Source organism: Squalius cephalus, assembly GCF_949319135.1.
Source record: "Squalius cephalus genome assembly, chromosome: 16".
Taxonomy (NCBI): domain Eukaryota; kingdom Metazoa; phylum Chordata; class Actinopteri; order Cypriniformes; family Leuciscidae; genus Squalius; species Squalius cephalus.
This window is the reverse complement of record NC_137137.1, coordinates 1,154,851-1,178,072: the sequence shown is the minus strand read 5'-3', so window position 1 is coordinate 1,178,072 and position 23,222 is coordinate 1,154,851. Positions and strand designations below refer to the sequence as shown.

The 23,222-nt window shown below is 37.1% G+C and overlaps 1 protein-coding gene across 5 annotated transcripts; it reads left to right on the top strand.

Annotated features, from left to right (window-relative positions):
- Positions 1–649: 649 nt before the first annotated feature.
- On the top strand, positions 650–22,615 carry cdc14b (cell division cycle 14B). 5 transcript variants are annotated; one of them, XM_079896539.1, is made up of 16 exons: positions 650–956; positions 2,311–2,401; positions 3,336–3,411; positions 3,540–3,632; positions 4,639–4,715; positions 4,927–4,993; positions 5,062–5,124; positions 5,427–5,514; positions 6,452–6,682; positions 9,183–9,321; positions 10,208–10,376; positions 11,158–11,261; positions 17,643–17,690; positions 19,238–19,291; positions 19,391–19,574; positions 21,680–22,615. In XM_079896539.1, exons 1-16 carry the CDS (start codon positions 854–856, stop codon positions 21,680–21,682), a joined length of 1,590 nt encoding a protein of 529 aa, XP_079752665.1. In that variant the 5' UTR covers positions 650–853; the 3' UTR covers positions 21,683–22,615. The 5 variants fall into 5 exon arrangements, with proteins under 5 accessions (XP_079752665.1, XP_079752667.1, XP_079752668.1 ...); XM_079896541.1 differs by lacking the exon at positions 19,391–19,574 and adding an exon at positions 21,467–21,532 and having other exon boundaries at positions 21,680–22,609; XM_079896540.1 differs by lacking the exon at positions 650–956 and adding an exon at positions 1,733–2,067.
- The last annotated feature ends 607 nt before the right edge of the window (positions 22,616–23,222 follow it).

Sequence of the window (23,222 nt, the reverse complement as noted above, 5' to 3'; positions counted from 1 at the left end):
TGTATGAATGTATGTATATGTATGCATGCATGAATGTATGTATATATGTTTTTATGCATGTATGAATGTATGTATATGCATGCATGAATGAATGTATGTATGCATGTTTGAATGTATGCATTAATGTATGAACGCACGCATGAATGTATGAATGTATGCAGAAGCAGCTATACATCTATTCTTTCACTATCTGCATGCATGTATATACATTTATATCCAGATCCATATATGTCCAGTTTAAGTTTCATCCCCAAACTCAAAAGATAAGAAATAAGATATTTAACATAAAGAAAATTAAATCTGCATATATACTATAGAGTATAGACTAATATATTCCCATTATGCATAAATTCTTAAACATTTAGTCTGTTAACTGTCAGTGTCCCAGTCATGTAATCATCATAAATTAGGCATACCTTACCTTTTAGCGTTTCAAGTTTTGCGATATCAACTTTAGATTTCGAACACAACTTGTTTAGACATATGGCTTTGGTTTTCTAACAATTTAAGGATAAAACACTAAAAAAATTGACACTATAATTATGAGAATTATATGAAATCATAAAAACACAATACAAACAATCCTAAAAAAACAATCTCAGAGTGTGTCGTGTTCCGTGACGGGTTAAAGTTCTGCCAGTGCCCGGATGTTGGGCAGCAGGATGGTGGCGCAGTGACGTCACTCGAAAGGCTTTTAGAAACTTGCCTTCCACATACGTCACTCGCAGGACAACTGGCTCAAATATACTTCGGTCTGCAGCGCATGGAGCTGTTACAAGCTGGACTATGCACAATAACGCACTTTCATCGCACATTCCCGTTTGAAACGCCATCTTTGCATGCCTAGAGAAGTATGAAGCGCAAGAGCGAGCGACGGAGCGAGTCGAGGAAAAGACTCTGCGCTTCTCTGAGCGGCCAGACGGAGTCCAAGAGCGATATTTACGTTCATATCACAGGTAAACAAACCACAGACGCTGCCATAATGATCTCATAAAGTAGAACCAACATTGAGGTCATAAAGTAGTGTGCTATAATTCCTGTCAGGGGTTAATTTGGAGCTTTTTTGCGCCGAACATCAGACTTAAACTGCTGTTTATATGGAGATTAACGCTGGTTTTATATGAGAGTAATTAAAACATCACTATTAACTTCTAATTTTGCCTGTTCAAGGGCTGAATCATCTTCTTTGTTCTGTTCGCTGATTGTAAATCACTGAAAATGAGTGTAATAAATAGTAAATCAAAGCGAAAAAAAATTAAATCCTATTGGCCAATCGACGCTTCTCTCCTAGCAACGGCTTGGGCAGCGTGCCAATCAGAGTCGAATGCTCCCTGCTCTTTAGTTTAAATTCTGTGGAGGGAGGGGCTTAATGTGATTGACGTGTCAGCGGTACGCCCGTGAACCAATCAGGTACCGGAAAAGGTTTTTTAATCTGCATAAATTATAGACTATAAAACAAATGTGCGTAATTACTTTACAATTTATGTTTTTGGTTTACGTTACAGTCATGAAAATGAGAGGAAATGTGTTTTAAAACAAAGAAACGCACTACGAACAATCATAAAAATAGTTTCTTTTGACCAATCGGCGCATCGAATATTCCCTGCTCTACCGTTTAAATTCTGTAAGGAGGGGCCTAGTTGTGATTGACGTTTGAGCGGTGCGATTGTGAACCAATCAGGTGCCGGAAAAGCTTTTAACTTGAGCTTTAAACAGCATTGAACTTTACTCGGACGACTTCAGGAGCAAGAGAGAAAGATCGCTAGTGCTGTGTAACGTTATTTACGTTTATATAAAGTCAAAACGGATGTATTGTTTTAGATTCTCTTAATTTTTAATTCAAGTCCAACGCGTAAACATTAAGTATTTTTACTTTCTTGTCGCATAATTTCCTATGACACACTCGATTTCTTCATAAAGTGTCGACGAAAATTTGACTATTTTTGTTTGTATGTGTAAATGTAGTTTGGAATTAGATTGAACTAAACCAAGATTTTAAAAAAATGCACCGGAACGACGTTTACATAGAAACCTGCAATCTGTCAAACTGCATCGAGGTCATTAAAGGTGATGCTCGTATTTCTTTTTTGTTTTTAAATGTTCTTTAGTTTTGTGGTCCGGATCAGTCTGTGTGAATTCACTGGGTTTTGTTTTTTTTAACTCACTTCCGGGACGCGGATTCAAATCTCTCGGACCAATAGATTCATCAGATCATGTGTTTACATTAATGGACCGCGTGGAAATGCTTCTGTTGTGAGAGATTTGAGAATAGTTTGGTTTCCTTCATCATGTGCACTTTGTGTTTTTCAGATCAGCTGTATTTTGCTCTTCTTCATCAGAAGGCGAAGAGCTCTCCTGACAGACACTGTTTCTGCATTGATGAAGAGCTCTCCTATGAGAAGTAAGAGAGGTTTACTTGTAAAACACAGTCTATGGCGCATTATTAGGGACATTCTAATACACTTAATGCTACATTATCATATTTGATAAGTGATGAGGCCTCTTACATGTTCAAAATCATTGCACACTGAAGAAGGCACACGCCGAAACGCGTTTGTGCAACGAATAAAAAACGTTTATGCATAGTGCGGCCTCTGTCCTATTCTTATGCAAAATCATTGCACACAATCTACTTCATGCCTTTTGATTGATAGTTTAAGCTTTTCTAGCAAGAAAATGCCTTTTAGTATAATTGTACAAACGTCCAACTTCAGCTCGTGGTTTTTTATCGAGTATAAAATATGATCTTTAGGCTTTTGAGGAAGGTTTATATGTTCATCTCTTAATCATCATTGTATTGCATTGCATTGCTTTGATTATGAAACTAAGCATTTTAGATATAATCTTGCTAAGTCATATTATTGACATATATTTATATGCATTTTTATCAAAGTTTATGCAATAGATATTTTTTCTCAGTTTGGGCCTCTGAATAAAATTAAGCTGTTTTTTCCTCCATATTCTCACTATATTGTATAATGAGCCTTTTTTTTTTTTTTTTGATTTTGCAAACTTATGTATGAATGCATCTATATGCATGCATTCATGACTGTATTTATCCATGCATATGTGAATAAATGCATTCATACATGCACATAAACATACATGCATGCATACATAAGTTTACAAATGTATGCATGTATATGGATGCATTTATGTATTTATTCATGCATGCATGTAAACTTACAACAATGGAAAGAAAAACTCACACTGTCCCATAATCAAGACAAAACCTACATTTTTGTTGAGTTTCTCACCATTAGAAAAGCCTCTAGTTTCCAGTGCATTGCACCAGATCTTTATCATTGACCTCTTTGATTTTTATATTTGAACAGCTTCTATGCGGACTTTGGCCCGCTCAACCTGGCCATGTTTTATCGCTTCTGTTGCAAGCTCAACAAGAAGCTGAAGGTAATGACGCTTCATTATACTGGCACATAAAATGCAACGTTGCACTGTTCTACTAAACACAGTCTTTCCATGCATGCAATATCATTTCAAAGATTTATGTTTGAATGTGTGCTTTTCTAATCCAACAGTCTTGTGTTCATGCAAAGAAGAAAATTGTGTTTTATACCTGTGGGGACAGAAAGAAACAAGCCAATGCTGCGTATTTGATCGGTTCTTACGCTGTGAGTTTCCCAGTCCAACTTTATATTTATTGTTTATCTTGCCTTTTAGGGAAATGTATGAAAGCTTGTTTCCTCCACAGAATAAAACATTTTAAAAGATAATTGTGACTTTTTATCTCACAATTGCGAGTTTACAATTCTGACTTTATATCTCGCAATTCTGAGAAATAAAGTCAGAATTGCGAGATATAAAGTCAGAATTACGAGATATAAAGTCAGAATTACGAGATATACAGTCGCAATTGCGTGAAATAAAGTCGCAATTGCGCGATATAAAGTCAGAATTGCGATATAAAGTCGCAATTGCGTGAAATAGTCGCAATTGCGTCTTATAAAGTCAGAATTGCGATATAAAGTCGCAATTGCGTGAAATAAAGTCGCAATTGCGAGTTATAAAGTCAGAATTGCGATATAAAGTCGCAATTGCGTGAAATAAAGTCGCAATTGCGTGTTATAAAGTCAGAATTGCGAGATATAAAGTCAGAATTACGAGATATAAAGTCAGAATTACGAGATATAAAGTCGCAATTGCGTCTTATAAAGTCAGAATTCTGTAAAAAAATATAAACGTCCAATTCTAAGGGGGGAAAAAAGACGGACTTTTTTTTCTTTTTTTACCTCAGAATAGTTTATATCTCACAATTCTGACTTTATATCTCGCAATTGCGTGTTATGAAGTCAGAATTGCGTGATATAAAGTCGCAATTGCGAGAAAAAAAGTCAGAATTCTGACTTTATAAGACGCAATTGCGACTTTATTTCACACAGTTCTGACTTTATATCTCACAATTCTGAGAAATAATGTCAGAATTGCGAGATGTAAACTCGCAATTGTGAGATAAAAAGTCGCAATTATCTTTTAAAATGTTTTATTCTGTGGCGGAAACAAGCTTCCATAGAAATGCAATCTGATAAAATGCTCAAACATATTTATAACATGTAAACTGTGCTTATAGTTCTTCCAGATGTTGAAGGCTCACTATTGTTTGTCCTCTTGTTTTTATAGGTAATGCATCTACAGAAAACACCAGAAGAAGCGTACAGCCTTCTTGTCTCTCAAAATGCATCGTATCTTCCTTTTCGGTAATAATTGATATATATCCCCTTTATTATTCAATAAAATGCATATTATTATGAGGTGTCAAGTTTTCCAGCACAACAAGTTGCATGTGGACCTCAGGAAAAATAAAAATGAATGAGATGGCCTATTTAAAAAGCAGTTGTAATAGTAAATCTCATTTCCTTTGGATTATTTCTGTTAATCTGACTTGATTTTTTCCGTTACGTTCAACAGAGATGCGTCTTTTGGAACTTGCATGTACAATCTGAATATTCTTGACTGTCTTCGTGGCGTTCACAAGGTAATCCAGATCCTGCAGCTTCATCAGACTCGTTCACTGTTCCTACTGATCGCATGCTTGTGTTTCAGGCTCTGCACCTCGGCTGGCTGGACTTCTCACAGTTTAATGTGGAGGAATATGAGCATTATGAGGTGAGTTTCGAGTAAAGTTTAATCTCACACTTCGGATTTAATGCGTCTTTAAAGGGAAGTTGCGCTCGTGCCGTTTATCCGAGTGAAACGCTTCTGGAAGAAGAGCAAATGTGGGCGGGGCTTGATTTTGTATGTGAGGAATTGATTGGATGGTTGTGGTTTGCTATTGGCTGAGCTCATGTGAGTGACAGGTTGCCCCGCCCACATCATCAGAGATGCTGCAAGAGGAACTTATTCTGATTACAGTGCAAAAAAAAAATTTATGTGCATTTGTTCATTTTGATCTTTAATGTTTTTTCCAGCGGGCAGAAAATGGAGATTTTAACTGGATCATTCCAGGGAAGTTTCTGGCTTTCAGCGGTCCTCATCCCAAGAGTAAAATTGAGAATGGTGTGTATGGATTGGCTTGTTCTCACATTATACCAATACTTTAAAGGATTATTACACTTCAGAATTAAAATTTCCTGATAATTTACTCATGTCTTCCAAGATGTTCATGTCTTTCTTTCTTCAGTGGGAAAGAAATGAAGGTTTTTGAGGAAAACACTCCAGGATGTTCCTCCATATAGTGTCTTCAATGGGGTCCAACGGGTCGAAGGTCCAGATGTGAGTTTCAGTGCAGCTTCAAAGTCTCGACTCGATCCAGCCGAGGAATAATAGTCTCATCTAGACAAACCAGCCGACATTTTACAACTAAATAAACATTAATATACTTTTATCCACTAATGCTGGTCTTGCTCTAGCTGTGATGCGACACACATTACGTAATCAGGGTGAAAGGTCAAGCGGGACGTAGGGGGAAGAACAGACCTAGTGTTTACAAAGCGAACGTGCAAAGACTGAGTCAAACGAAGTATAAAATGAGAGGGAGTTTTTCGCCCTATCCTACATTTCTGAACCGGAACACGCGTGACCTTTCACCCTGATTACGTAATGCGTGAAGTTGTGGATGTCCAAGACCAGCATTAGTGGTTAAAAGTATATTAATGTTTATTTAGTTGTAAAATGTCGGCTGGTTTGTCTAGATGAGACTCTTATTCCTCGGCTGGATCGTGTCGAGACTTTGAAGCTGCACTGAAACTCACATCTGGACCTTCGACCCGTTGGACCCCATTGAAGACACTATATGGAGGAACATCCTGGAGTGCTTTCCTCAAAAACCTTCATTTCTTTTCCACTGAAGAGAGAAAGACATGAACATCTTGGATGACGTGCGGGAGAGTAAACTATCAGGAAATTTTAATTCTGAAGTGTAATAATCCTTTAACTCTAGTCTGATCTGTGTAAAATATACAGATTTATATACATTTGTTCTGTTCTCCTTCAGGATACCCTCTTCATGCCCCTGAAGCGTATTTCCCGTACTTCAGGAAGCACAACATCACCAACATCATCCGGCTCAACAAGAAAATGTACGACGCCAAGCGTTTCACAGACATGGGCTTCAAACACCACGACCTGTTCTTCGTAGATGGAAGTACGCCTAACGATGCCATCGTCAGCAAGTTCCTGAACATCTGCGAGAGCGCTGACGGAGCCATCGCCGTCCACTGTAAAGGTCCGGCACTTAATGCTCGTTTTATGCACGCTTGAAGAGCACCTAATGAGCTTTTCTCCACGTTCATGTGTGTTTAGTGTGTAGTGTTGCTGTTTGATCATGAAGAAGCTCCAGCTCTTCTCTATATCAGAGTCAGTGTTCCTGAACTCCTGAAACGCCTCCATTAGTCTTGAGTTTCTTTCGGGAACGAACACATCACAATATTCCTCATTATAATAATTAATGCGCAGAATAAAGGGGCGGGGCCTGGTTGAGTTAGTTAGTAGTGTGTTAAACTGGTGGTTATGGTAATTAGGGGCGGGACATTTCCCAAACACACTCAAAGCGCTCGACCAATCACAACACACTTCTCCAGCCGACCAATCAGAGCACAGTGTGCTTTTCAGAAGGAGGGGCTTCATAGAGACCGGAACTAAACAGGGTTCGTTTAAAGTGCTTGAATTTGACTTTTTGAAATTTAAGTCTTGGGAAACCCTTGAAAACAGCCTTGAAAGTGCTTGAACTATTGATAGACTATAGGCTTTAATAGAAAATAGTTTAATTTGATTGATAAAACAATCTTTTCTCACCCGTCTGATATTGATATAGAGCCGTTTCACATGACTATGAGCGTGATATTGCTCTCATATAAATATTCAAGGATTTCATTCTAGGGATGTCCCGATCCGATCACATGATCGGAAATCGGGCCCGATCACGTGTTTTCAGACTCAATCGGAATCGGACGTTACCTCCCGATCAGGACTCGGATATATATATTCTCATTATTTTTTAACACATCAATATTTATGCGGTGGCACAGAGTTACGCCGGTTTCACACTCCACGCGTTAGTAAGCAGCGCAGGAGCAGTGTATGGTGAGCAGGAGCAGGACACGTGCGTTTTGCTTTCACACTGGCAGCGTTTGTCACGCGCGGCTGAACCGCGGGTTGTGTAGGCTACAGACAGAGTACTCCATAATGGATAAGTTGGCATTGCTTTTTTTCGTTTTCAAATACATTTAAGAGAAAAGACTTGTCAAGAAGCTTATTTTATTAATAATTTCATTTATATAACTTTTGTTTCATCTTTGATTTTATTGTTATGGCAACAAGTTTGTTTTTGGACATTTTTTTTCTTTTTAAATTGCTGTTGGTCATTTGATTGACTGTTTAAAACACAATAGATATCATCAATGCACTTTTTGGATAAAACTGCGGTGTATTTTGGCCATGATCAATGTATTGTCACTTTAATTCAGCAAAAGCGGCGCAGCAAAAATAGACTCGGCGCCGAAACGATCGCGGCACTCCTGCTCTGCTCTACTACGCACTGCCGCGCCGCCTCTGCGTGCGGTGTGAATGCTCCAAAGCCTGGTTTAATCTGGTAACATGGGCGGCGAAAAAAAATACGCGCTGCACGCTCTGCTAACAGTGCGGTGTGAAACCGGCGTAGAGTTAGGAGTGTAGTTCCTAAAAGCACATTACTGGCTTTGCAAACACTGTAGCACTTTTATTTTTTATTTGTTTACATGCCTGCCGGGTATTTTAAGTTGAGGTGCTATTTGTTTATATATTAGACTTTTTTTATATTTACTGTTGCACTAAAGTCCAAAAGTGAAGAATTTATGTATTACTTGATTGTTCAAGCTACCTCACAGAAGTGCTCTGTTTGTTAACAGAGTTGTTGAATGTTAAAATAAGGTGAATTAAATAAAAAATAAGGAACATCCTGGATCTGTTTTTTCGCTCTTCTTTATTCTTTTTTTATGTATTAAGTATCGGATCGGGACTCGGTATCGGCAGATACTCAAAATCAAATGACTCGGACTCGGACTCGAGGGCAAAAAAACCTGATCGGGACATCCCTATTTCATTCTTCAGGTCAATCATATATTCATGGGAGAAAAAATCAGTTTGAACAAGAAAATCAATATCTTTGTCACAGTATCCTTTTAATGGTTAAAGTTACCGCAGCCGTTGCATGTTCTGCGCTTTATTTGTACCTTTTATTTATTTATTTTTATCTATTTACCTTTTTGATAAGTGAGATCTCTGATTGTAGTCCTTGAAAACCAAAAAAGTAGTGCTTGAGAAGTCCTGGAATTTCATTTTACAGTGTGTGTACGAACCCTGAAGTAAACGGCGTTACTGGCAGACTGGGACGAGAGGTGCCGCAACAATGGAGAATATGAGGAAAATAATTCTATTCTAGTAGAGCCCGAAAATAACATCACGACTTTGCGATAGACGTCACATGCTGAAAAATGTTGGCCTGCACAGAATCTTTCCGGCGTTGTTGTTTATTGATTTGCATGTAAACTTTGCATGTTTTACATGTCTGGTTGGTATCAGAATTTGTACATGTGAAAATTATTTACTTGTTTGTTTATTAAATATTTCAGATAATATGCTTTCAGCTACCGATAAAAGTGTAGCTCCAGATATTTAAAAGGTTTTCCCCGTATAATTCAATATCATGAAGTAGAGATGTTGACAGGCGTAACCCCTGTGTGTTTCAGCGGGTCTGGGCCGAACAGGGACTCTGATTGGCTGTTACATGATGAAGCACTTCAGACTGACTGCAGCCGAAGCCATCGCATGGATCAGGATCTGCAGACCCGGATCAGTCATTGGACCTCAACAGAACTTTGTTGAAGAGTGGGTGATTCTGCACACGCTTTAATCCACAGCAATGTCGATACTGTACCGGTTTCGGAATTTAGATTAATGCTGTGCTCGCCACGGCTGCGTTTATTTGATCAAAAATACTGTAAAAATAGTGAAATATTATTGTAATGTAAATCATCTGTCTTCTATGTGAATATATAGTAAAGTGTAATTTATATCCTGTGATCAAAGCTGAATTTTCAGCATCATTACTCCAGTCTTCAGTGTCACATGATCCTTCAGAAATCACTCTAATATGATGATTTGATGCTCAAGAAACATTTATGATTATTATCAGTGTTGAAAACATTTCATGTTTTTATGGCGGTTTGGGGTAAGTAAAGAAAAAAGAAAAAGAATACTTTTATTCAGCAAAGACGCATTAAATTGATCAAAAGTGACAGTAAATACATTTATAATGTTACAAAAGAGTAAAATGCTGTTCTTTTGAAGTTTATATTCATCAAAAAATCTTGGAAAATAAAATGTATCACGTTTTCCACAGAAATGTTTTCAACACTGATAATAATCATAAATGTGTCTTGATCATCAAATCATCATATTAGAGTGATTTCTGAAGGATCATGTGACACTGAAGACTGGAGTAATGATGCTGAAAATTCAGCTTTGACCACAGGAATAAATTACACTTTACTATATATTCACATAGAAAACAGATGATTTACATTAGAATAATATTTCACTGTTTTTACTGTATTTTTGATCAAATAAACGCAGCCTTGGTGAGCAGAAGAGTTTTTTTTTTTTTTTTTTTTTTTCAAAAACAATAAAAATCTGAATCATTCCAAACATTTGACCAGTACTGTGTATACCAGTCTAGGCCTAATACTAATTTATACGCATCTGAATCTAACAGAAAGCAGGCGAGTCTCTGGGCAGAGGGTGATCTGTACCGTCAAAACGTAAATGAGCAGGAAAACGGCTCGAGTAAAACGGCAGTGGCTGGAATCCTGTCCGGAGTGGAAGATATCTCCATCAATGGCACCAACAAGAACATTTCTCAGAGGAAATCAGCCTCTGAAACGGTGAGTAACTACACTAACAACTCAGTTAATGTGTACGTTTGACCAACAACGTAAAGTTTGGTCTGCTTTAATGGCAAATAAGTGCACAATTAGCCAGGAAAAGATAATCTGATCACTTTTCTAACTTTAGTTAGTGTGTAATGTTGCTGTTTGAGCATAAACAACATCTGCAAAGTTACGATGCTCAAAGTTCAAAGCAAAGGGAGATATTTACTTTTACAGAAATCCCTTTTTAAGGACTACAACAAACGGCTGGTAGAGACTACAATGGGTTAGTGATATCACCAACCCTAAAATTTACATAAACCCCGCCCCCTGAACACGATTTATAGATTATCAAGACAGAATATGCTAATCAATGACTAGAAGATAACTACACATCAGCTTCATAAATTCATCAACTAACATTCATTCGTTGCTTCTACATGTTGTCACTTCTTCTTGAGTCTCTCCATCTTTGTCTGACTCCGGTTTGAACATAAAAGGCTAAAAGTTTTTGAAATTTTCAGTATTTTTCAACACACTCACACAAGCTCTTGAAGCTCCGCCCCCTGTGCCGGGAGCAGCAGCTCATTTGCATTTAAAGGGACAGACACAAAAACAGCGCGTTTTTGCTCACCCTCAAAAAGTGAAATTTTAACATGCTGTATAAAAATATCTGTGGGGTATTTTGAGCTGATACTTCACACACACACTCTGGGGACATCAGAGACTTATTTTACATCTTGTGAAAAGGCCATTATAGCACCTCTTTAACCACATGTGTTGTTCATTTCTTCAGCACACTGAGGAAGATGAAGAGGAGTGTGGCGGTCTCACGCAAGGCGATAAACTCCGAGCTCTGAAGAGTAAGAGGCAGTCCAGAGCGTCCACGGGCTCACTATCGTAAGTTCTTCTCCATTACACCCCTCTCCTGTCCATCACACACACACGTGTCCATCGAGGCTGGCGGTGCAGGTCCACTGGTGCAGGAGCAATCCGCTCGATTCCTGCGAGTCTTCAGGAATAAATCCTCAATAAAGTCATCGTGCTTATGATTTCAGAAAAGACCAACGTTTATTTAAAATTCCCAGGCTTTTTGTGAGCTTCGGTTGTTGTTTTATTGCTACAAAGATACAATGAATGCATGCAAACTGCATTTGAGATCTGAATTAAAGGTGATGTCTTACAATTTAACCCTTTAAAGCCTGAAATAGTCAAAAAATCTTTTTTTTTTTAAATAAAACAGTTTATTGAATCTAAACATGTAAATGTATCTTAAGATACATCAGGCTTTTATGGCTTATATCGTCTGATATAGTGAGAATATGGAAGAAAAACAGCTTAATTTTATTCAGAGGCTCAAACTGAGCAAAAATATGGTGCAGATGCTGATATTTATATGAAATTTTGATGCGTATAATGTAAATCAATGAGATCTTTATAACAGTATAGCAGATTTTTACATAAAATGCATGTGAATATCAATATCTGCCAATAATGTTTTAGTAAGATTATATTTAAATTCTTAGTTTTATAATCAAAGCTCTGTAGTTTTAAAACATATAATGCAATGCAATACAGAGATGAACAAATAAACCTTCCTCAGAAGCCTGATGATCATATTTAATACTCGTGATTAAAAAAAAAAGGATAATCAAGTAAAGTGAAGCTGCTTCAGTCACGCTGGAATATTACTAACAATATGAAAGTTATTCTTGATAAAATCAGGTCAGATTTCTCAGCAGAAAGACTCGTGAAGCTCGAACTGAAGGAGGACGTTTGTACAATTATACTTGAAGACTTTCTTGATTAAATAATAATAAATTATCAATCAGACGACAGAAGGACTGGAGGCGATTGTGTGTGTTTTGATCATGTTTATAATTTAGAGACCAGTAGCTTTACAGCACTGAATCCCCCATTAACGTGAACTAGGAAATGAGCTTGAGAAAGCCACGCGCCAGTGGACGTGAACCGCGTTAGACACTCATCGAGTCGAGTCCCCCACCGGATAATCTGCATAAATAGTGTTTTTCCGGTAATGATGGATGTTTAAGTGTGTGTGCATGACTTACAGAGACTAACTGCATGTTTTCCACCGTGTCCTAACCAGACGCGGCGCGACAAGATTCCAGCGACAGATAATGTGTCTGTCCACACTAGACGCGACTGCAAGATGCGTCAAAATCAATCAAAACCCACAGCCAATCAGAACAGCGTGTGGGCGGAGTCAGCCAATCAGAATAGCGTGTGGGTGGAGTCAGCCAATCAGAACAGCGTGTGGGCGGAGTCAGCCAATCAGAACAGCGTGTGCGTGGAGTCAGCCAGTCAGAACAGCGTGTGGGTGGGGTCAGTCAATCAGAACAGCGTGTGGGCGGAGTCAGCCAATCAGAACAGCGTGTGCGTGGAGTCAGCCAGTCAGAACAGCGTGTGGGTGGGGTCAGTCAATCAGAACAGCGTGTGGGCGGAGTCAGCCAATCAGAACAGCGTGTGGGCGGAGTCAGCCAATCAGAACAGTGTGTGGGCGGAGTCAGTCAATCAGAACAGCGTGTGCGTGGAGTCAGCCAATCAGAACAGTGTGTGGGCGGAGTCAGCCAATCAGAACAGCGTGTGGGCGGAGTCAGCCAATCAGAACAGCGTGTGGGCGGAGTCAGCCAATCAGAACAGCGTGTGGGTGGAGTCAGCCAATCAGAACAGTGTGTGGGCGGAGTCAGTCAATCAGAACAGCGTGTGCGTGGAGTCAGCCAATCAGAACAGTGTGTGGGCGGAGTCAGCCAATCAGAACAGTGTGTGGGCGGAGTCAGCCAATCAGAACAGCGTGTGGGCGGAGTCAGCCAATCAGAACAGCGTGTGGGCGGAGTCAGCCAATCAGAACAGCGTGTGGGCGGAGTCAGCCAGTCAGAACAGCGTGTGCGTGGGGTCAGCCAATCAGAACAGTGTGTGGGCGGAGTCAGCCAATCAGAACAGCGTGTGGGCGGAGTCAGCCAATCAGAACAGCGTGTGGGCGGAGTCAGCCAATCAGAACAGCGTGTGGGTGGAGTCAGCCAATCAGAACAGTGTGTGGGCGGAGTCAGTCAATCAGAACAGCGTGTGCGTGGAGTCAGCCAATCAGAACAGTGTGTGGGCGGAGTCAGCCAATCAGAACAGTGTGTGGGCGGAGTCAGCCAATCAGAACAGTGTGTGGGCGGAGTCAGCCAATCAGAACAGTGTGTGGGCGGAGTCAGCCAATCAGAACAGCGTGTGGGCGGAGTCAGCCAATCAGAACAGCGTGTGCGTGGGGTCAGGCAATCGGAACAGCGTGTGGGCGGAGTCAGCCAATCAGAACAGCGTGTGGGCGGAGTCAGCCAATCAGAACAGCATGTGGGGGGAGTCTCGCGGCACCAGAGTAATCCTGACGGCACTCGCTAGAAAACGGATAAGCAGCTACATAATCAAATTCACAAATATTACTCCATTTAAACATTATTCAAATACATAGGCTGAGTTACTAAATCAATCTTTGTCAAAGAATACACTTGTTTGTTCACAGTTTGAGCGTTCTTGTTTACATTTGTTTAATTTCAAGATCTGAGGTGAATTAGATCCTGTTGCTTTTACAGCCTCAAAGCTGGAGCACTAAATGATATTCAGAGTCACATGACACGCTTTTAACATTAAATAAAGCACATAAACAGCACCTGAGATCATCATCGCCACACTTTGTGTTTGTTGTTCCAGCGCGACGTCGCAGAAAAACAGACACCGTTTCTAAAACAGAATCGTCGCGTGTCGCGGCTGGTTAGGACACACACTCTGATTAACGTGGAGAATAACCTTTTATCGCGCGTCGCGTGTAGTTAGCACACGGTGTTAGAGTTTAAAACCTCAGTCTTCCTGTTAATGATTGTGCTGGCGAGACGAGAAAGACCCCAAAAGCCTTTTATCACACAGCAGGCGAATGGTAGTAAAGTGTTGCAGTTTTCTGGGCTCGCTGTGGCCCGACTGTTGTGTGTCGTTGAAACGGTAGCAGAATGACGTTCAGGTGAGTCTGTGACATCATCGCCCATCATAACGAACATGTGGCTGACGCAGGTCCTCATTTCATTCAGTGCCTTTGTTTTGCTTCCACGTTCACTGAGAACGTGTTTTACTTTATTAACTAAACCTCAGTTTGGGTCTAAAAGTGTAAACGGGGTCACAACAAAAAAAGGCCGTCCAGCTTCACGAACTGCTCTGACCTTTCTTGTAACATGTTCAGTGCTTTTTTGATGTTCTAACCAAGTCTTGGCTTTGCATGATGATGTTTGATGATGTGTGTGTGCATGACGTGTGTGAACTGCGTTGTGTTGTTGTGACACACTGTGGCCGGTTTGCTTTGATCGTCTTTTTCAATTGCACTGTAAACTGGATCTGATCTCAGACCGATACAGACACTGATTGAATTCGATTTACGATTTACAATCTAAATTTTAAGTTTTGTAATATTAAAGTGTCTATAAAGAGCATTTACTCCGTTTTATCCTGATCCATGATCAAAAATCCTGGTTTAAAAGTGCCCCTATTATGCTTTTTGGGATGTTATCTTTCATGTAGTGTGTAATATAGCAGCTGTTTGTGAATGGAAAAAGGTCTGCGAAGATCAAAATGACTATATCACATAATAAATGTAGAAATTTCACATAGAAATGAAGTTTATTATCTCCCAAAAGTAGGTAGATTCTGAACAGCTGTCAGTATTTCCAATCTCACTTTCTGTTACAGTGTAACAATGTAACTAATTTGCATAATGCCCGCCTCTGGTCTTGATTGGCTGAATGGTGTCTCTTAGCTCCGCCCTCAAACACTGCAGTGTATCTGAGACTGGAGGAGTTTGGTTCGTGTGGTTCATGTGGAGAAGACTCTGAGATTGATATGGTAAAACCCACGCCATCGTTACTGTTCGTATCACTGTGATCAAGAGCTGAGATTCAGATATGATAATGAGCGTTTGCTTTCTGACCAATCACAGCAGAGCAGCTCTCAGAGAGGCGGAGCTTAGAGAGAATGAATCTTCGATCGAAGCGTTTCAGACACTAGCTGACGCTGAAGTGCAGATTATGAGGAAACTAGTGTGTTTTGACCTTAGATGCATGTAAATCTGTTACAGGAGACCTTTAAAACAACATTAGGAGCTTTAATAGCATAATAAGGGCACTTTAAAGCACACGGTTCATGTTGTAACGAGGCAGAAATGGAGTGGATGTGGTTTGGCGGATCCGTCCAGTGTGCAGTGATGATGGGAAAAGGCTTCTGTCTTGCTTCCTTGTCTTGTGTTGTGTTCTGAGTTTCGCCCCTGTGTTCAGATGGCCGCTAGCTTTGCTGCTCTCTGCTCTCTGTAGCGTTGTCTTCTGCTGGATGTTGTTTGGCTTCCCTTCCATCCATTACTGTATAGACGGGGTGGGATTGTAAATGATTTCTCCCGTCACTCTCTTAGCCCTTCTCTGGACTGGAACGCTGTAAGTGTCTCGACGGATCGTCCTTTACAAACATCACAGGCGTCCTGAAAACTGTGACCCCAGTCTGAGATACAGCATTGTTTTATTCCTTTAGGAACATTTCGGTTTGACTTTACGAACGATAAGCTCTATTTTCAGCATTCGTGGCTTAATGTTGAATATAACCAACAATAAATCACTGACAGTTTTTTAAAGTCCCCCTGTAGTCAATAATTGTATCCCTTAACTCATCTTTATGCCTTAAAATATCTTGAATGTAACTCGACACCCTTGCCTCATTTAGTATGCGCGGTTCTATGAATATGCAAATGAGCCCCGCCTCCACTCACTCACTCAGCTCAGAGATCCACTGGTTGACGATCACACGTTGATCTGATTGGTTACAAGGTAGTTTGTGACGTCAGAAACACCAGCGATTTCAAAGCGTGTTTTTGAGACTGTCTTTGGTTCACTGCAGTTTTAAGGAGGAAATACTCAGCAATGCTGTCGACTTATGAATTTACACATGGTTTGTCTTAAAGCAGATTAAAAACACCACATAGACACATAAACAACATTAAACGCTGGATTTGCAACACAGGGGGACTTCAGTAAAATAGAATCAGAAATTCAGAAATGCCAACAAAAAATGTCCTTGTTAGGTCATGGTTATGAGATTAAAAATACTTACTAAGTCAAAATTGACGACATAATTGAAATTGACACAATTGTATTTTATTTCAAGTAATTAATTATTTAATTTTTTTAGATATAAATGTACATAACCAGGTTAGTAAGTGACTTTTGTGGCTGTACTTTTTATTAAACTGTGAGCAACCCAATTGTTTATTTAAATTTTGGTCTTAAAAATCTTATGTTTTTAATAAGTCATGTATTTTCTGTGGTAATGCACATTATGACGCACATTCTGCTGTCAGTAGAGCTTAAAACCTGGAACATTCCTTCAACTTCACTGGAGGATTATTATTATTATTATTATTATTATTATTATTATTATGCTCTTCTGGAATCAGATTCATGAGGTTCATCTAATGCCTCAGTTTGGTGTGTTGAGTTTGACCGGCGTAAACATGATGTGGGAACTGAGAATATGTCATAAATGTAATGCATTGATCCTTGTGTTTTTCCACTTTGGAGTTTCAACATTAATTCTGCATGTTGATCCTTTAATCTGGTCTTACTTTAAAACAGTACAATTCAACAATTAATTCGGAAACGTGACGTATAACGTACTTTATGCAACTGGATAGTGTGTTTTGTGTCTCTCCCTCTTTATCTAAATGTCTTATGGAGTTTTTCTCCTTGCTTTAAAGCCCCAGACGAGCTACTATCCCATAAAGCTGCTTTGAAACAATGTTTTGTGGGAATTAATCCACATATAAACTGAAATGGACCATGTTTTATATTAAAACGACACCAAAATCAATTTGCATTATTCCTATACATTTCACAAAAGCTCTTTAATTGCACCAACAAAACCATAATGATAAAAACAATATCAAATAGCAATGAAATGTAATGCATATTGAAGTGTAATCCTCTATAGTTCAAGTTCAGTCATAATCAATGAAGCTGATCGCAGTTATTTCTGATTCATATTTCTGAAGAGGTCAGTGTTATGAGGTCAATGCTGCTGAAAATGTTTCGGTATGGAATGCGTGAATGGCCAAATCCACAGAAATTATGTTTTTTTGCTCTCAATAATCAAGTTTGCTGAATGACCGTACAAATGCACGTTGTATGATTTGGCGGCGGCTGTAGAGAATGCTTTTAAATATTTATCGAATGTTGTTTTTGTCTTTACTTGCAGGTTGGAAGAAAATACAATTCACACCAAATCAGCATCAAAGTCATTAAGGTAACTTTTCTTATTTATTTGAATAAAACTGTGTACTCTGTAATTATATCCTTGTTAAAAGAAATACAGAGAATATTACTTTTGCCAAATCTCTTTAATCTCAATAGTATGCGAGGTTTGTAAAAGGGTTGTTTTGTCAGTCGAACCTCTGAGATTTTAAGTTAATATAGCAATAATAATAAAATAATCTACATATTCACATTGTCATGTTATGTAGCTAAACAAATAAAATATTTTGCTTTTTTAAATATTTTATTTTGATTTGTTTTTATTTTTGAAATTATTTACTTAATTTTTTTATGTATTTATTTAAATTATTGGTATGTGATTACTGACAAAAAATAGATTTTTTTTAACAAGTATTTTATTTTGATTTGTTTTTATTTTTAAATTATTTCATTTTTTATATTGAATTGATTTATAGCATTGGTGTTCGATTACTGACTAATCTTTTTTTTTTTAATTGTTTTTATTTTTAAAATATTAATTATAATTTTTAATATTTAATTATTTAGATTATTGGTATTTGATTACTAACAAAAAAATTGACTTTTTTTTAAGCAAGTATTTTATTTTGATTTGTTTTTATTTTTAAATTATTTAATTTTTTATATTTAATTGATTTTATAGCATTGGTGTTCGATTACTGACTAAGCTTTTTTTTTATATAAAAATGTTTTTATTATTTGTTTTTATTTTTAAAATATGAATTAATTTTTAATATTTAATTGTGTAGATATTGGTATTCGATTACTGACAAAAAATAGACTTTTTTTTTTAGCAAGTATTTTATTTTTATTTATTTTTATTTTTAATATTTAATTAATTATTCATAGCATTGGTGTTCGATTACTGACAAATAAAAAAGATATATTTTTTTTTAATATTTTTAAACCAGTCATTTTAAAAAAAATATTTATATACATTTTTAATATTTAATTATTTAGATTATTGGTATTTGATTACTGACAAAAAATAGACTTTTTTTTTTAAGCATTTTATTTTGATTTGTTTTTTTTTTTTATATTTAATTCATTATTTATAGCATTGGTGTTCGATTACTGACAAATAAAAAAATATATATTATTGTTTTTTTAATATTTTTAAACCAGTCTTTCTTTTTTTATATTTATATACATTTTTTTATATAGACTTTTTTTAAGCATTTTAATTTCGATTTGTTTTTATTTTTTATATTTAATTCATTATTTATAGCATTGGTGTTCGATTACTGACAAATAAAAAAATATATATTACCAGTCGTTTGTTTTTTATATTTATATATATTATAAATATATATTTTCATATTTAATTATTTAGATTTATTGGTATTCGATTACTGACAAAAAATACTTTTTTTTGTTTTTAAGCAAGTATTTTATTTATTTATTTATTTATATTTTTAAAACCAGTCTTTTTTTTTTATATTTATATAAATTTTTCATATTTAATTATTTAGGGCATTGGTATTCGATTACTGAAAAAATAAATGTATTTAAATGCTGAATGATCAACTTTGCTATAATCTGTAAATGTCCCTCATGCAGCTCAGATAAAAGGAAAAGGACGCGGGCGTCGCTCGGGTCCAACAGGGCCAGTAGGTGAGTGATTCAATGAGGTTTTTACGCCGTTTTGCATTAAAATCACTAAAGCAACTTGAGCAAAGCTCTAGTGTGATGGTTGACGTTTTCCTTTCACAGCCCTTTACATTCAAGGCTCGCTCAGTCTTTAGGCAGCTTGCACGTAATGGCCTGTGAAACGGACGGCGTGTTCTCTGACGTTAGCGCTGGCTCTATGGCCAACAATAGTTTCATCAAGCAGTCGAGCTTAAAGCACTTAAAGCCGCACCAGAGGACTTACTCTGCCATAAGTTCCCTGAGCTCAGTAAGTCCCAGAAGCCCGTGTGACCGGGGCTCGTGAACGCTCTCATCTCCGTCACGCCTCCATCTTTCCTGCATGACTCTGACGGGCTGAGCGTCTCTCGTCTTCGCTTGCACGCTATCATGCTAATCATGGACGACTCGACCGTGATTCAGTGCTGGGCAACTATCAGTCACATACAAAATCAAAGTTTGTGTTTACATAATATATGTGTGTGTGTTTACTGTGTATAATTATTTTGTATATATAAATACACACACATGCATGTATATATTTAAGAAAAATGTGTTATTAATATATAAAATATGTATAATATAAATTGTATAAATGTATATACATGCATGTGTGTATTTATATATAAATAATTATAGACAGTACACACACTAATGTGACCCTGGACCACAAAACCAGTCACATGGGTCACTTTTTTTTAAAATTGATATTTATACATCATCTGAAAGCTGAATAAATAATCTTTCCATTGATGTGTGGTTTGTTATGATAGGACGATATTTGGCCGAGATACAACTATTGTAAATCTGGAATCTGAGGGTGCAAAAAAATCGAAACATTGAGAAAATCTCCTTTAAAGTTGATCATTTATGTTGGCGATTGTGCAGCATTCACTCACAGAAATACATGTTTTATATTTTTAAAGTAGGAAATTTACTAAATATCCTCATGAAACATGATCTTTACTGAATATCCTAATGATTTTTGGCATAAAAGAAGAATGGATAATTTTGACCCATACAATGTATTGTTGGCTATTGCCACGAATATCCCCGTGCGACTCGAGACTGGTGACGTGATCCAGACACACACACATATTATGTAAACACACACTTTTATTTTGGATGTGATTAGTCGTTGCCCGGCTCTAGTTTGGACTGGATCATGATTGGGTCTGAGTGACTTCTCCAGTATCAGTGTCAGTAATCATGAGTCGGACCCGTTTACTCCTGGGTGATCGTGCGTCTCTGATCAGGTTTATCTGGCGATATATTTGGGCTTTTAAAGCTGCATGCAAATGCAAAGTTTAGAGATTTAGTTTTTAGATGTTTGGAATTTATTCTCACCAAACTGCATTTATTTGATCAAAAAATACAGTAAAAATAGTGAAATATTATTATAATGTAAATCATCTGTTTTCTATGTGAATATATAGTAAAGTGTAATTTATATCCTGTGATCAAAGCTGAATGTTCAGCATCATTACTCCAGTCTTCAGTGTCACATGATCCTTCAGAAATCACTCTAATATGAGGATTTGATGATCAAGAAACATTTATGATTATTATCAGTGTTCATATGTTTGTGGAAACTGTGATACATTTTATTTTTCAGGATTCTTTGATGAATAGAAAAAACAAAAGAACAGCGTTTATTCAAAAAATATTATTTTGTATGTCTTTACTGTCACTTTTGATCAATTTAATGCGTCCTTGACGAATAAAAGTTTTTTTTTTTGTTTTTTTTTTTACTTAAAAAAACAGCCACAAAAATATGAACACTGATAATAATCATAAATGTTTCTTGATCATCAAATCATCATATTAGAGTGATTTCTGAAGGATCATGTGACACTGAAGACTGGAGTAATGATGCTGAACATTCAGCTTTGATCACAGGATATAAATTACACTTTACTATATATTCACATAGAAAACAGATGATTTACATTACAATAATATTTCACATTTTTACTGTATTTTTGATCAAATAAAAGCAGTCTTGGTGCGCATTAATGTAAATCACTCCACACTTGTGACCACGAGAGACGTGTTAATAACACCAGCTGTGAACGGGCCTCTGAAACATTACCAGGATCAGAGATTTAGTTGTAATGGGTTTTTATCTCCTCACTGCCTTTGCCTTACCCGTGCCTGTGATAGACGATCTCTGTCCAGAAGAAGGAACGTGCTTCACGCAATGCCATCGGTGCGCTTTCAGAGACCATGGTATCAGACTTCCTTCGTTTCTTCTTCTAAAGCTTCCTTCTGCTTTCTAATAATGGAGCGTCCTCCGCATTTAAAGCATGCGCATGTTGTGCTCTTGCCATCTTGCACACGTTGGTTTGGTCTTTAAAGCGTCTCTTGTCTTCACAGTAACTCCATCTCCAAAGCTCGAGCTCCTCTCCTCCGCTGAAACGTCCCGTACGGTGTTCTGGCTCGTCCAAGTGATCTACTATCAACAGTGTTCAACAAGGAATCTGTGTTCATTGAAAAATCTGCATTTTTATTTTATAAACCGGAAAAAAATGTTTTGTTTTGTTTTTTTATCAGAGAAAGCTTTAAGCATCTGTGAAGTTGGACTTTTTATCCCGTTGTAAATATCATGTGTCAGAAGCTGCCTTTGTTATTATGCATTACTAATATTGTTTTTAATACTGTATCTAGTACTTTATTAATTCTAGTACTTTATTAACTGTAAATGATCGAATGTGAATCATGACTGAAAGCTGTATATAAGCTGAAATTTGATAGATTTTTTTTTTTTTTTTACTGTAAATAATGCATATCTTTTATTTTGATGACCAAGTTTAAATCATGATAATTTCACATGTGTATGTATATATATATATATATATATAATGGGAAAGGATTTGAGTCATATCCCTTTCAATAAATCCTTTCTGCAGTTACATTGTGGTTAATAATTGAACGTCATTATATTATAATAAGGGTTTAATGAGGTTTGCTCAATTTCTGTAGTAAATATAACTCTTCTAGTTATGCTTGATCAGCTCTGAAATATCTAATTGACTACAAATGAAATATAATTTTTCAAAATCCTTATCTAGCAGACAAGAACAAAAGTGAAAGCCATTGAAATTCAAGACTGGGTATACTTGTTTATGCTATAGTTTGAAAAGCTAAATCAGATGAAATATAACAACTTTACAGAGAATTTAAGCATGCATATCTGCCGAAAACAACAATAATTGCAATTCTGTAAAAAACAACAAAAAAAAAACATAAACATGGGTTTATTCTTTGACCGCTTCATCATTTAATCACTAAATAAAGAATCCTCCGTAAATTAAAACTATTGAATTCTTTACCGATCGAGATTAGGCAAAATCTCTTAGCATTTTTAGATCTTACCTTAAAACTAGCTTTTAATTTAATATTTGTATCAAATTTTCATTGTGCATTATTTTATGTGGTGTATTTTCTTGCTTTGATTTTATATTGTGGATTATTTTATATGGTGTGTTTTTGTTTTATTTGTTTCTGTAAAGCGCTTTGAGATTGGCGCCATAGAAAAAAAAAGGGTTATTAATATGGCATACAATATGGACATCATGGGGGAAAACAGTTTTTAAAGTCACAATCAGACATTGCTGAAGATAGTATGGTGAAATATGGAAATTATTTCAAAATACTGCAGCTGTTTCACGCCTTTATCTTAAGAAAACAATAATTAAAGGGTGTTCGTGCATCACACTGAATGGAGAGACAGCTGCTCGAACACAAAAGACGGTTTGATTACGTAACTTTCGCGCCACCGTCATCGCCCGCCTTTCCCTTTAAATCGATGTAAATGTAAACATTATGCGCGGGAGACGTTTAGCAGCAGGAAAGAATTCACAAGAACCCGCCCCTAAACTACACAAGCTGTCATGTGATTGGATAACGGTCGCGTCCG